General features: G+C 43.4%; 2 protein-coding genes across 4 annotated transcripts in view; one reads left to right on the forward strand and one right to left on the reverse strand.

The window, feature by feature from the left end:
• Positions 1 to 14,844, reverse strand: part of brf1b (BRF1 RNA polymerase III transcription initiation factor subunit b) — a 126,358-nt gene that overhangs the window by 74,588 nt on the left and 36,926 nt on the right. Inside the window, exon 7 of the mRNA XM_024420566.1 lies at positions 1,107 to 1,256. Within this exon, the coding sequence (XP_024276334.1) occupies positions 1,107 to 1,256 (150 nt within the window). The remainder of the gene's footprint in view (positions 1 to 1,106; positions 1,257 to 14,844) is intronic.
• Positions 9,783 to 14,304, forward strand: btbd6b (BTB (POZ) domain containing 6b). 3 transcript variants are annotated; one of them, XM_024420569.2, is made up of 5 exons: positions 9,783 to 9,977; positions 11,395 to 11,689; positions 11,835 to 11,925; positions 12,236 to 12,354; positions 12,801 to 14,304. In XM_024420569.2, exons 2-5 carry the CDS (start codon positions 11,484 to 11,486, stop codon positions 13,831 to 13,833), a joined length of 1,449 nt encoding a protein of 482 aa, XP_024276337.1. In that variant the 5' UTR covers positions 9,783 to 9,977; positions 11,395 to 11,483; the 3' UTR covers positions 13,834 to 14,304. The 3 variants fall into 3 exon arrangements, with proteins under 3 accessions (XP_024276337.1, XP_024276336.1, XP_024276335.1); XM_024420568.2 differs by lacking the exon at positions 9,783 to 9,977 and adding an exon at positions 10,004 to 11,144; XM_024420567.1 differs by lacking the exon at positions 9,783 to 9,977 and having other exon boundaries at positions 11,151 to 11,689.

Consider the following 14,844-nt stretch of genomic DNA (forward strand, 5'->3'; position numbering starts at 1 on the left):
ACTGTACATGCTTAGTACTTTTGACCAGTGAACCAGTATCTATACCCTAATGTTCTGTGCACACTGGTTGGGACTGCAATAAGTAGGCTAGACCCAATCACTTGTTTCCATGTGTGAAGAGACAAAAGAGGCTGTTGTGCCATCACTGCGTTGCACTTGGCAACACTTTTGCCGTTCTATATCTGAACAGACCTCACGGATAGAGGAGAAGGCTTTTCTGTTTACAGCTCATCTTCCACCCCAGAGGACAGAAGCCATTTAAAGCCATGTGTCCTAGTCTAAACTTCCCCTCCTTTGCTCCAAATACTTTGAATGATTAATGAATAAATTATGAATTATTTAGATATCGCAGTAGGCAGCAAATATTTGGGAGGGAAGGCGGGTGGCAGTAGTGGTTGGGGGGTTTGAAGAGCTGAACCTTACACTTGAGGAGGAAGCTTGTTGTGCTATTTATTCCTAAACTATGGGATATTGCTGACTCCACAGCGCAGAATAGAATAGAAGCTTAAATGCACTGCTTTAGGGGTTTGAGGGCAGAGGGGTCTCAAGCTGTTAAATTTTGAACACTGTGTTCTTAGACTCCAGGCTAGGTACTGAGTAGGCTTTACAGCTTTTCATGACTGTTGCTTCTCTGCCACCCACAGCACATTCATAACCCACAGCACCTTCATAAAGAACTATTTATTTTTTAACCTTCATTTAACTAGGCAAGTCAGTTAAGAACAAATTCTTATTTACAATGACGGCCTACCCCAGCCAAACCCGGACAACACTAGGCCAATTGTGCGCCGCCCTATGGGACGGCAGGATGTGATACAGCCTGGATTCGAACCAGGGACTGTAGTGACACCTCTTGCACAGAGATGCAGTGCCTTAGACTGCTGTGCCAATTGGGAGCCCAATTTTAAGACCAATGTTTCAGTCACAAAGACAGTTGAATCTATGGTTCTAGCAACCTGTCTTTTTAAAAAGTGTTATGCTGGCACTTTTGGACAGGAAGTCTTGTGTAAGGACAATTGCGCCGATCAAGACCTTCAGGTGGAGAGACTGGTCACTCCAAAGGTCAGGCCACATCCTAAAGTTCATCCCCGTGGCAACCAACGTACCTGCCCCACACAGCCCAGAGGGCCTGCGTCCTGTGTGCATCCAGTCTCTCTTCATCCTCTGTAGTAGGCGCAGTGCAGTCATGGACACCTCATGGGTCTTCTCCCCAAATTCCAGCATGTGGGCGAAACGAGGGATGTACAGGCAAGGGTCTTCAGGAAGGAGGAGAGGAAGTTAACAATACAAATATGTAACATCATAAAAATATAAGGAGGATGAAGGCACTCTTCATTAGGGGTGTGCCGACCTGGCCATACTCATATTCATAATCGTATCTGTAAATTGACAGTTGATCGGATGTGATCGGAAATATAATAATACCTAAGTACAGTGCCTTCAGCAAGTATTCACACTCCTTGACTAAAATAGATTTAACAGAGTACCACAGTATGAGTCATAATACCCATAAAACCTATCAGTCAAACAAGGAAATGGTTCCAATAGGTTTTCCAATGAATAGTGGAAAAACGATTGGAACCATCTCAAAAATTTGATCGCTAGGTTTTATGTGTATTATGACACCTCTACTGTGGGGCTCTATTGTCATTTTTTGTCAACGATCTACACAAAATACTCTGTAATGCCAAAGTGGAAGAAAAATTCTAACATCGGACAATAAAACACTAATATACAGTATCTCTAATAAATAAGTATTCAAGCCCGAGTCAATACGTTAGAATCGTCTTTGTCTTTCTGAATAAGTCTTTAAGAGCTTTGCACACCTGGATTGTACAATATTTGCACATTATTATTTTCAAAATTCTTCAAGCTCTGTCTAGTTGGTTGTTGATTATTGCTAGACAGCCATTTTCAAGTCTTGCCATAGATTGGCCTCGTGTGTTTGGTAATTGTCCTGCTGAAAGGTGAATTTGTCTCCCAGTGCCTTTTTGAAAGCAGACTGAACCAAGTTTTTTCCTCTAGGATTATGCCTGTGCTTAGCTCTATTCTGTTTCTTTTAATTCTAAAAAACTCCCTATTTCTTGCCGATGACACGCATAACCATAACATGATGCAGCTAGCACCATGCTTGAAAATATGAAGAGCGTTGCTCAGTGATGTGTTATCTTGGATTTGCCCCAAACATAACGCTTTGTATTCAGGACAAAAGTACATTTTTTGCAGTATTACTTTAGTGACTTATTGCAAGGATGCATGCTTTTCCTTCTTTTTACTCTGTAATTTATGTTTGTCGTTACACCACAATACTATGTTGTTAATCCATTGTCAGTTATATCCTATCTCTTCCATTAAACAGTAACTGTTTTAAAATCACCATTGCGCTCATGGTGAAATCCCTGAGCGTTTTCCTTGCTCTCCGGCAGCTGAGTGAGGAAGGGCGCCTGTATCTTTGTAGTGACTTGGTGTATTGATACACCATACAAAAGTGTAATTACTAACTTCACAATGCTCAAACATTCAATGTCTGGACACTGGTCTTACACATAATGAACATTTTATGATTCTAATTCCCACATAGGCAGGAAATTAGAGTAAATACATTTTACCTCAACTATGGCGTGGGGTTGGAGTCAATTCCATTTGAATTCAGTCAATTCAGGAGATGAATCAGAAAGTGACATTTTAAATTCTTAAATCAACATTTCAATTAACTTTCAGAATTTATATGAAAATAACCCCAACTCTCATTTACATACAATTCCATTTGCAACTTAACAAATGCTTGGCAGCTAACGCTAAACTCGCCACTGGAGCCAAGGTTACTGAACGGGTGAGTGACGGTTATAAAGCAATAAGGTGAGACAGGCTTTGCTTAATTAAGGGCTTGAGGTAGTGTTATGTCAAGAAATATGATTCCATAAGGGCCTTTTTTTTTAAAGTACAGTGTGGCTAAAGAAACTGCGAGTTTAAATAGGAAACTGGATCTGGTGAACTCATACCCCCTATATACCATAAAAAAACAGACTTCAATTTGAGTTTTCATCAGTACCTTTCACTGATATCCTTTCTACTGTATAAAAGGAGCTTGAAGAAGATGAAAAGACATTCAGCAACTCTTGGTAGTACAATGGCAGATTTGGCTGAAAAATATGTATTTTTTTGTTAAAACCAATGCGTTTCAGCAAATGTCATGGAATTAATAAAAGGTGTTGAAAAGCACAGTTTTGAGTCCTCATCATCGGCTTCAGGGCAAATCTGGGTCTGTTTTGTAGAGCAGTGCTGCTCTGTGGGGACAGTTGTTCTCTGTGGGTGTGGTGTCACACCAAGGATATATGCCCAGTATCTTATATAAAGTAAGTGAGAGATAGTGTCACCTAGATCTAGCTAAGTCCTTGGCAAACTGTGTAGCTGTCCCACCAAGGCTTAATATTTCCCTGCAGTCCCTATTCCAGTGCCTATTCCAAGCTATGGCCACTTTATACAGAGCAACTGGCATACTAGGCAATATAACCCATTTTTTAAAATTTATTTAAGCAGGCAAGTCAGTTAAGAACAAACTCTTATTTTCAATGACGGCCTAGAAACAGTGGGTTAACTGGCTGTTCAGGGGCAGAACGACAGATTTGTACCTTGTCAGCTCGGGGGTTTGAACTTGCAACCTTCCGGTTACTAGTCCAACGCTCTAACCATTAGGCTACCCTGCCGCCCCAATCATAGAATCTATTTCCATGTTCACTCTGTTGGTAATGTTTAGAAATTGGATCAAAATTCTAAAAGTAGCAGAGATGCTACTCTGGAACTTTGATAAGCCCATAGAGTTTATGTTCAACAATATATATAGAAAAAAATGCAAGATAAAAAAGAATTGATATAATATAATTCAATATCATGTTTACATTTTTCAATAACCACCAAAAACTCTGAAATCTCCATCCCTAACTACAACATTTTCAGACAAGATAGAATGGCCAAAGGGGGCGGTGTTGCAATCTACTGCAGAGATAGCCTGCAGAGTTCTGTCCCACTATCCAGATCTGTACCCAAACAATTTGAACTCCTACTTTTAAAATCCAACTCTCTAAAAACAAGTCTCTCAACGTTGCCGCCTGCTATAGACCACCCTCTGCCCCCAGCTGTGCTCTGGACATCATATGTGAACTGATTTCCCCCCCATCTATCAGAGCTCATGCTGCTAGGTGACCTAAACTGGAACATGCTTAACACCCCAGCCATCCTAAAATCTAAACTTGATGCCCTCAATCTTACACAAATGATCAATGAACCTACCAGGTACCACCCCAAAACCATAAACACGGGCACCCTCATAGATATCATCCTAACCAACTTGCCCACTAAATACACCTCTGCTGTTTTCAACCAAGATCTCAGCGATCACTGCCTCATTGCCTGCATCCGTAATGGGTCAGCGGTCAAACAACCTCCACTCACTGTCAAATGCTCCCTGAAACACTTTAGCGAGCAGGCCTTTCTAATCTCCCTGGCCCGGGTATCCTGGAAGGATATTGACCTCATCCCATCAGTAGAGAGGATGCCTGGTTATTTTATTTAAATGCCTTCCTCACCATCTCAAATAAGAATGCCCTATTCAAGAAATTTAGAACCAGGAACAGATACAGCCCTTGGTTCTCTCCAGACCTGACGGCCCTTAACCAACACAAAAACATCCTATGGCGTTCTGCATTAGCATCGAACAGCCCCTGTGATATGCAACTTTTCAGGAAAGTTAGAAACCAATATACACAGGCAGTTAGAAAAGCCAAGGTTAGCTTATTCAAACAGATTACCGACCATTTCGAATCCCACCGCACCTTCTCCGCTATACAATCTGGTTTCAGAACTGGTCATGGGGTGCTCCTCAGCCACGCTCAAGGTCCTAAATGATATCTTAACCGCCATCGATAAGAAACAATACTGTGCAGCCGTATTCATTGACCTGGTCAAGGCTTACGACTCAGTCAATCACCACATTCTCATCGGCAGACTCGACAGCCTTGATTTCTCAAATGATTGCCTCGCCTGGTTCACCAACTACTTCTCTGATATTCAGTGTGTCAAATCGGAGGGCCTGTTGTCCGGGACTCTGGCAGTCTCTATGGGGGTGCCACAGGGTTACATTTCTGGGCTGACTCTCTTCTCTGTATACATCAATGATGTCACTCTTGCTGCTGGTGAATCTCTGATCCACCTCTACGCAGACGACACCATTCTGTATACTTCTGGCCCTTCTTTGGACACTGTGTAACAACCCTCCAGATGAGCTTCAATGCCATACACTCTCCTTCCGATCGCTGCCTGCACCTGCCCGCCCGTCCAGCATCACTACTCTGGACGGTTCTGACTTAGAATATGTGGACAACTACAAATACCTAGGTGTCTGGTTAGACTGTAAACTCTCCTTCCAGACTCACATCAAACATCTCCAATCCAAAGTTAAATCTAGAATTGGCTTCCTATATCGCAAAAAAGCATCCTTCACTCATGCTGCCAAACATACCCTCGTAAAACTGACCATCCTACCGATCCTCGACTTCGGTGATGTCATTTACAAGACCCTGCCACATACGTCTCATGTCTGAGCCGTTGAATTTTGACTCCACCTTGTCCCTGTACCGGTATTTCGCTTGTCCGATTGCCTTGCAGAGGGAATAACTACACTGTTTACATGCAGCCATATTTCCAGACCTCTTTCCATGGTTAAATGCGGTGGATGGCGCTTTCAGTTTTGCGTGAATACCGCCATCCATCCACAGTTTCCATCCAGCCATGGCGAGGGGCAGTCATTGGTTTCAACCTTTAAGTCTTTACTGAAGACTCATATCTTCAGTGGGTCATATGATTGAGTGTAGTCTGGCCCAGGAGTGGGAAGGTGAACGGAAAGGCTCTGGCGCAACGAACCGCCCTTGCTGTCTCTGCCTGGCCGGATCCCCTCCTTCCACTGGGATTCTCTGCCTCTAACCCTATTACAGGGGCTGAGGCACTGGCTTACTGGGGCTCTTCCTGGGAGGGGTGCGTCACTTGAGTGGGTTGAGTCACTGATGTGATCTTCCTGTCTGGGTTGGCGCCCCCCCCCCTTGGGTTGTGCCGTGGCGGAGATCTTTGTGGGCTATACTCGGCCTTGTCTCAGGATGGTAAGTTGGTGGTTGAAGATATCCCTCTAGTGGTGTGGGGGCTGTGCTTTGGCAAAGTGGGTGGGGTTATATCCTTCCTGTTTGGCCCTGTCCGGGGGTGTCCTCGGATGGGGCCACAGTGTCTCCTGACCCCTCCTGTCTCAGCCTCCAGTATTTATGCTGCAGTAGTTTCGGGGGGCTAGGGTCAGTTTGTTATATCTGGGGTACTTCTCCTGTCCTATTCGGTGTCCTGTGTGAATTTAAGTGTGCTCTCTCTAATTCTCTCTTTCTCTCTTTCTTTCTCTCGGAGGAGGACCTGAGCCCTAGGACCATGCCTCAGGACTACCTGACATGATGACTCCTTGCTGTCCCCAGTCCACCTGGCCGTGCTGCTGCTCCAGTTTCAACTGTTCTGCCTTATTATTATTGGACCATGCTGGTCATTTATGAACATTTGAACATCTTGGCCATGTTCTGTTATAATCTCCACCCGGCACAGCCAGAAGAGGACTGGCCACCCCACATAGCCTGGTTTCTCTCCAGGTTTCTTCCTAGGTTTTGGCCTTTCTAGGGAGTTTTTCCTAGCCACCGTGCTTCTACACCTGCATTGCTTGCTGTTTTGGGTTTTAGGCTGGGTTTCTGTACAGCACTTTGAGATATCAGCTGATGTACGAAGGGCTATATAAATACATTTGATTTGATTGCGCTAACGCTAGTTAGCAATTGCACTAATGATAGATAGCAACTTCCTTCAAACTAAATACAGAGACATAAAAACATCTGACTCTGGGGAAGTCGATAAAGGGCTTAATTACTAAAATCTTGAACTATAGCTTTAAGTACTATGTAAAAACATGTTATACAATGTTGTTACTAATGTAATTACAGTGTTGCTACACAGGTTTAAGAGCAACTTAATGTAAAGTGTTACCACTTGATGATAAAGAAATAAGAACAGTAGCTCAATTCGAAAGCTTCTCTAATAACAACCCAACAGAGATAAATACTAGTCTGGCATCTAATCTGTCATTGTCAAGCCAAACATGAGTAACAAGGACTTGGCATGATAGCACAAACAGACAGCACTCAGGCTAGATAAATACTAGCCTATGATAACAATTTCCACAGTGGTTTATTGATATCATCGGATTGACCTACTGCGGTTTTCTACTGTGCTATCTTTTATCACAATAGACATGATTGTAAATATTGGTCTGATATACACTAAGTATACAAAACATTAAGAGCACCTGCTCTTTCCATGACAAAGACTGACCAGGTGAATCCAGGTGAAAGCTATGATCCCTTATTGATTCCACTTGTTAAATCCACTTCAAATTAGTGTAGATGAAGGGGAGGAAACAGGTTTTAAAGAAGGATTTTTAAGCCTTGAGAAATGGATTGTGTATGTGTGCCATTCAGAGGGTGAATGGGTAAGAAAATATTGGGTATGGTAGTACAGTAGGTGCCAGGTGCACCGGTTTGTGTCAAGAACTGCAACACTGCTGGGTTTTTCAAGCTCAACAGTTTTCCGTATGCATCAAGAATGGTCCACCACCCAAAGGACATCCAACCAACTTGACACAACTGTGGGAAGCATTCAAGTCAACATGGGCCAGCGTCCCAGTGGAACGCTTTCGACACCTTGTAGATTTCATGCCCCAATGAATTGTGTCTGTTCTGAGGGCAAAAGGGTGGGGGTGCAACTCAATATTAGGAAGGTGTTCCTAATGTTTGGTACACCCAGTGTACATATCATATCATACATATCATATACATTTTGCTCCAAAGCAACATTAGCACCGAAGCAGACATTTCAAGGAAGCCATTCACAACAAAGAATAATGCAGTTTCAATGAAGAATGAACCCCAGGGTATGCTCCATATTACACTGGAATTGAAATTGATCTGGAAGTCACTATTTCATTGTAACTGCATGGATAATATAATGTGTGTGTGTGTGTCAAACTTTGATTAGCGAGTGTGATGAATGGTAATGGGTTGAGAAGTATCTTCAAACAATAGCAGAGTAGTGTAAGTCTACTGGGCGGCTGAGTGCCAACTCTGGACTGGATGACCTGAGTTGCCTCCCAAATGACATCCTATTTCCGATATAATGCACTGATTTTGACCCCTATGGATTGACAACTCAAATCGCTCCCCCCCAAAAATATATATATATTTTTTAAAAGGGGCTTTCTAATTAGCCTTCTTACCTAATGACAGCTTATAGCTGTAACAAAACAATACCTTTACATTCAATATTGTTTAGACAATCAAATAGTTTAATTGAAACTTAAATAAAAAATTTCCAGAATCGAATATAGGCTGCAAAAATACATTTATTTAGTAGGCTTTCACCAGCTGCACCGGTTTAAACATGATATAGCCTGCATAGCCTACTAAATCATGGGTTTCAAACATCTGGCCCACGGGTGGTCTGAGTAAAAATACAATTTAAAAAACGTTTTGTATTTAAAAAAACAAAAAAATGGGGGGTAGGGGGACGAACTCAATATACTAAAAATCTATAAAACCAAATCGACCTGTGTAGAAATGATAATGGACCTTCATTCATAAAGTGTCTTGACTGTGTCCAGCTCGCTAATAATCACCAAAATGAAAGCTAGACAGACAGTAAAGGCGCATCGAAAATAGCCTGAATTAACGTAATAATTAACTGATAATAAACTGAATTAGTCTATCGTAAACAAATACCTGCTTGGAGACTGTGTATCCATCTACCGGGTTGCTGACTTTGTCCACAATGACTCGTAAATCCTTCCAAACCAAACCGGGGATTTCACTTGTGCAGGACCTGTTCCCAAGACGATGTATTTCATAACATTTATTTTTACTTATCTGGTTACGTTAGGCTAGCCAGGGAAAGTAGTCTAAACTTGACAACGTATTCTCACGTGGGGGGATGAAACATATGTTCTAGCACTACACAAATAATGGACAGTTCCTTTATCCATTGCGTGTACTGTACTGTATGTCTGCCCCACCGCACACAGAATGGGATTCACAACACAATGCAACACAACAAGCTCCTGGGTTTGTAAAAAAATATTATCTTGATTTAAAACATTTCCAACCTTCAATAGAATTGTTCTGAACCACGAACTGACCCGTGGGTTGAAATAATGTTTTCATTACACCCACCAAATAATTTTCTGTAGGTCAATCGGGAGGAAACTCAGATATCTGACCAGATACAGGACTCTACTGTACTGAACTATACTCTACTTTACTCTACTGTACTGTATTGTCCAATCATGGACTTGTCGTCTATGTTTGGCCAAATCAAGTCCGGTCCAAAAAACAACGTCCTTAGACGTTGAAATCAAGACCGTGGCAGACGGACCAAATGTCAATGTATTTTCCAACGTCCATGGACGTCGAACTGTGCTCACTGGGTATCAATTGCCAACCATTAAACGATGATGAATAGCCTACTATCAGTGGCATTGATGTAGCCTATTCTTGATTAAGCTTCCTCTGCATGCCACTGTTTAGAATGTATAATAGACAATAACAAGACCACTAGATCTGCCAGGCAAAATACCATTGTCTGAAATTGTATTAAGTATAAGCTGCTTACTTCTGGACCCGTCCGTTTTTAAACCCCTTCCAAACGATTCCATTTTGTAGCTCCGTGGCCCTCTGTTGGAAAACCGGGGAAACTGGCCTGGGAACAGGACAAACAGTTGAAGCCCAACCCCCCCTCTCCCTACCGTTTACCAGTCCTCCGGATTTTAACATGGCTCCTGGCTGCGAACAAGCGTCCAGTAACCGAACCTGAACGTTTTTCTCTGTCAATCGACCCTCCCGCATTTCAATCAGGTAAAGATTTATTAACTGTTCGGTCGTGGGGTTTCCCACGAATGGAAATGTTGCTGAATCGAACGCTATAGTTGGCATCACTTCGACTGTACGATTAGGGGAAGACATTTCAGCAGATATTTTCTGTGTAGCCTACTTCGTCTTCTTAAAAATGCACCGATTCGAGAGCAACATTTTGGGCTCATATAACTTGAAATTGTGTACATTGTGTCTAACTGAAATACTGGCGATTGCATCTCACAATTGTATCCAAATATTTCAATATAATTTACATAATTGTGCAAGCACTTCGCTTCATTTGTTACATGGAACGCAATTAAAAACGGCGTCCGTTTGGCGAGCCATGTCCCGCACTGTCAGCAAATTAATTGTGTCTCAAGTAGGCTTTTGCACCTTGAATATGCTATAGTTCGATATGCACAGCAATGTGCTCTATAAAACACACATGATATATATGGCTGTTCAATCCAGCTTTCGTGGAGCGTGTTTTGGTTCATAATTCGTAGTTTAAGTAACTTTGCAGTAAACTATTCATGTGGCGTACAAACCAGATGGATTTCATAGTAGGCTACAATGTAGAATATATCATACGTTATCTATGAACCAAAATCACAAACGGGGCCTCTTCTGATATAAATATGCCTGAAATGAACCATATTGCTCCCATTTATGTGGGCAGTTTAAGTAGTGACGAGAACGTTACGGTAAGGGTTAACTCTTTTGCTCGGATCTTCGCCATGTAATATTGTACAGATCAGCTGTGGGAGGCGCATGCGGAATACTGACGTGCAAAGGCATCAGGGAATCTGATTTGTCAAACTCGAACTGGGCGCCCGCCCTCGATACACAAAACTACAGTACCTACAGTCATAAGAGTAGAATGATTGTTGGCACAGGGATGGATCACGTACCATTTGGATAATGATTTGAACTCGCGTCCGCCTGGATATCAAATAATTGTGACAACATCGTCGCCGCAGTGGAGTTATGCAACATTGTAACAATTTGCAACAGTTCGCCCTTTGTGCAACGTGGATGTGATTATTTTTTAGAGGGGATACATTGTCGTTTAAAAGGAGGACGCTATGAGATAGATTAAATTGTAACCGCTTCGGATGTAATTCCGCTGGACGGACACCTTGATGTTGCTGTGCAAATATTTTCAGGGTGCGTAGGGGTTTTGTTTGATTGTACATAGACCTACGACCGATGACAGAGGGTATCGGTTTATAAACGTGTTACATTATGTGGAATTAATTTGTTTAAATCTGAACTGTTATACATACTTATTTGCACTTTAAATGCACGTCGCCTTGTCCAAAGGTTGATAGGTGGATTTGTTTTCTGATGCCAGAACCCCCAGATTGCCTGTATGGCCGAATCATGAAGTTTTTTACATTTTTGCTTTTGCTTCCAGAAACTTTAAAAAGGACTAAAAAGAGTGGGAAGCAGTCCGGCAAGCTGCCAGTATGCTATGAAATCGTGACTTTATCCGTGAAGAAGAAGATGGCTGCAGAACTGTACCCTGCCAGCTTAAACACCAACCTCCCTAACAGCAACGGCGCGGTAGTGACTGCAGCCAGCAAGAAAAACATCGTTCAGGTCACCCAAGCTGTGACCGTGCCGACTACGACTGCCACTCAGCAAAATATCAACAACAACAACGTCGAGACTACCAGTTGGCAGTCCACTCACCCGACATTGCGAGAAAGGTATGTCAAGCTTCAGTTCTCGTTCTATTTTATAATGCAAATATTATATTATGCAAAACCTTGCGTAGTGATTGCCCCTCCGTGATTAAATATGTCATCGATTTAACGTGGCATGATAAATTATATCTTATTTCGCTTCTTTCAGGAATGCCTTGATGTTCAATAAAGAACATATGGCCGATGTTCATTTCATTGTGGGTCCCCCTGGTGAATCACAGAAAGTTCCAGCGCATAAAGTAAGTGCGCTTTTCTTCTGCGCCACAGTCTCAGCGTGTTGGCTCTGTGTAGATTAGAAGTCTGAAGCAGTCATGTAGGCATATGTATAGTAGTAGCCTACCATGCTTTTCCTGCCATTGTGGCCCATTGGACACTGGATTTTCTATTTGTTTTATGAATTACATTAAACTGTCATATAATTTACATTTAAGTAAATATAAGCACACCAACTGTGTAATGTGCACATGCTTTGTTAAGAATGTATCCCATCTTGCCAAACAATATGCATAGCCATATTGAAATAACCCACTTTCCCTCTTGTGTTTACAGTATGTTTTGGCTGTGGGCAGCTCTGTTTTTGGTGCCATGTTTTATGGAGACCTGGCAGAAGGGGAGTCTGAGATTCACATCCCAGACGTGGAGCCTGCTGCTTTTTTAATTCTGTTAAAGTGAGTAACACATCATCTCTGTGTAAGACTTGCTAATACATTTCAGTCCTTTTTGTCAGCAAAGTTGCCATGCTTTTGTCATATAGCCAATATATAGGGGCGGCAAGTAGCCTAGAGGTTTGAGAGGCAGGCCTGCAATCTGAGGTTCGCTGGTTTGAATCCAAAGTTTCCTATTTAGTGCCCATCAGCAAGGAACGTAACCCTTTAACTTCCTTTAAACCCCTTTGTGTGAATGTTTGATTTCAGGGGGTTGGGTTGGACAATAAAGTATTTTTTCATGTATTGCTGTGGTTGGGGTCAATGTCATTTACATTCAGGATATTAATTGAAATGGATTTGGTCCCCAACGCTGATCGATTGGATGTTTAGCAATCATTCTATCATACATTGTGATGGTGGATGTGGTTATAATGGCTAAAATCCTCACTTTTCCCCCCCTCTTCCAGGTATATGTACAGCGACGAGATTGAACTGGAGGCGGACACGGTGCTGGCCACTCTGTACGCCGCCAAGAAGTACATTGTGCCTGCCTTGGCCAAGGCCTGCGTCACTTTCCTAGAGACCAGCCTGGAGGCCAAGAACGCCTGTGTGCTGCTCTCTCAGAGCCGCCTCTTCGAGGAGCCAGAGCTGACACAGCGCTGCTGGGAGGTGATCGACGCCCAGGCTGAGCTAGCCCTCCGCTCCGAGGGCTTCTGTGAGATCGACCTGCAAACCCTGGAGATCATCCTGCGCCGTGAGACGCTGAACACGCGCGAGGCAGTGGTCTTCCAGGCAGTGCTGGAGTGGGCGGTGGCTGAGTGCCGGCGCCAGGGCCTGGGCGCCACAGCACGGAACAAGCGGGCGGTGCTGGGCAAGGTACTGTACCTGGTGCGCCTCCCCACCATGACTCTGGAGGAGTTTGCTGACGGCGCGGCACAGTCGGACGTGCTCACCCTGGAGGAGACGCACGACATCTTCCTGTGGTACACGGCGGCCAACAAGCCCAAGCTGGAGTTCCCGCTGGCTCAGCGGACAGGCCTGACGCCGCAGCGGTGCCATCGCTTCCAGTCATCGGCCTACCGAAGCAACCAGTGGCGATACCGGGGCCGCTGCGACAGCATCCAGTTTGCCGTAGACAAGCGTATCTTCATTGCCGGCCTGGGCCTGTATGGCTCGAGTGGTGGCAAGGCTGAGTACAGTGTCAAGATTGAACTGAAGCGGCAGGGTGCCACACTGGCGCAGAACCTCACCATGTTCGTGTCGGACGGCTCCAGCAGCACATTCTCAGTGTGGTTCGAGCACCCGGTCCAAGTGGAACAGGACACCTTCTACACGGTCAGCGTCGTGCTGGACGGCAACGAGCTGAGCTACTTTGGGCAGGAGGGCATGACTGAGGTGCAGTGTGGAAAAGTGACATTCCAGTACCAGTGCTCCTCGGACAGTACCAATGGAACGGGCGTGCAGGGGGGGCAGATCCCCGAACTGGTCTTTTATGCATGAACCCTAGGGTTGGTTTGTAACACATCCCCTCCCCTGCGTGGAAGTGCATTCTACCACTGGATTCGTTGAACATGCTGGGGATTATTAGAGGGTCCAAAAGCAAAAGAGTTCCTTTGCCTTCTTCAACAATGTAGCAGCAGTGAGAAATTATGTAAATGAAAACATGCCTGTTAGTCCTTTGACAAAATGTTTGAGTGATGGAATGCTCTTTCCATTTTTATTTATTCAGATAAAGATAAAACCTATGATTTTAACTATTGAGCGCTGTGGCATGCAGCCTGGTGTAAATATTACAGAGAAGTTGTATTATTGCACTCCTACTGGGCCACTCCCTGTTAGCGTGTTTTTTTGTAAATAACTTGAGGCTAATTTGTTTACAGCTTGAGGTTGGCTGACAAATGACATGTCTTGTATTTAGTGCGCAGCTTAATGGAACTGCAGAACATAAAGAAAACGTTTTTGTGACTCAAACTTGATACTTGTTCTTTGGTAACACACCCTGAGATTACATGACAGAGTATGCTGTTAGACGATGAGAGAATTAGGGGTCACCAGGGAACCATTTTCTTACATAACATCATCTCCACCTCTTCCAGTAGCAAAATGATGCATACCATGTAGTCTGGAGTTTGAAATACTCAGTCATGTATTTTTTGACACAAAATGAGGCGTAATGGAATTATGACTCTGTATTATGCTGCAGCATACTCAATTTCGAATAGGCCAACAACCTCATATAGTGAAATGTTATTGCTTTAACAGTAAAATCATGTTTTGGCTTGCCACTTGTGCCTTTTTAGGAGGGTTTGATCACCAATTTAAACTTGAAAGGCAAATGACCTTCGCACAACCCTGACAAATCACAACGGATTCATACATTTCTCTCACGCTGTGATTTCAAGTGTTCCACAGGACAACATAATCGCTCTGTAATCAAAACAGAATAATTTACATAAATTGCAGAGGCGACGAAGCGACTCGCAGTGCCCTTTTTTCCTGTTTCAACCAAAG

The sequence above is a fragment of the Oncorhynchus tshawytscha genome, linkage group LG05 (assembly GCF_018296145.1).
Source record: "Oncorhynchus tshawytscha isolate Ot180627B linkage group LG05, Otsh_v2.0, whole genome shotgun sequence".
In the NCBI taxonomy this organism is placed as follows: Eukaryota; Metazoa; Chordata; class Actinopteri; order Salmoniformes; family Salmonidae; genus Oncorhynchus; species Oncorhynchus tshawytscha.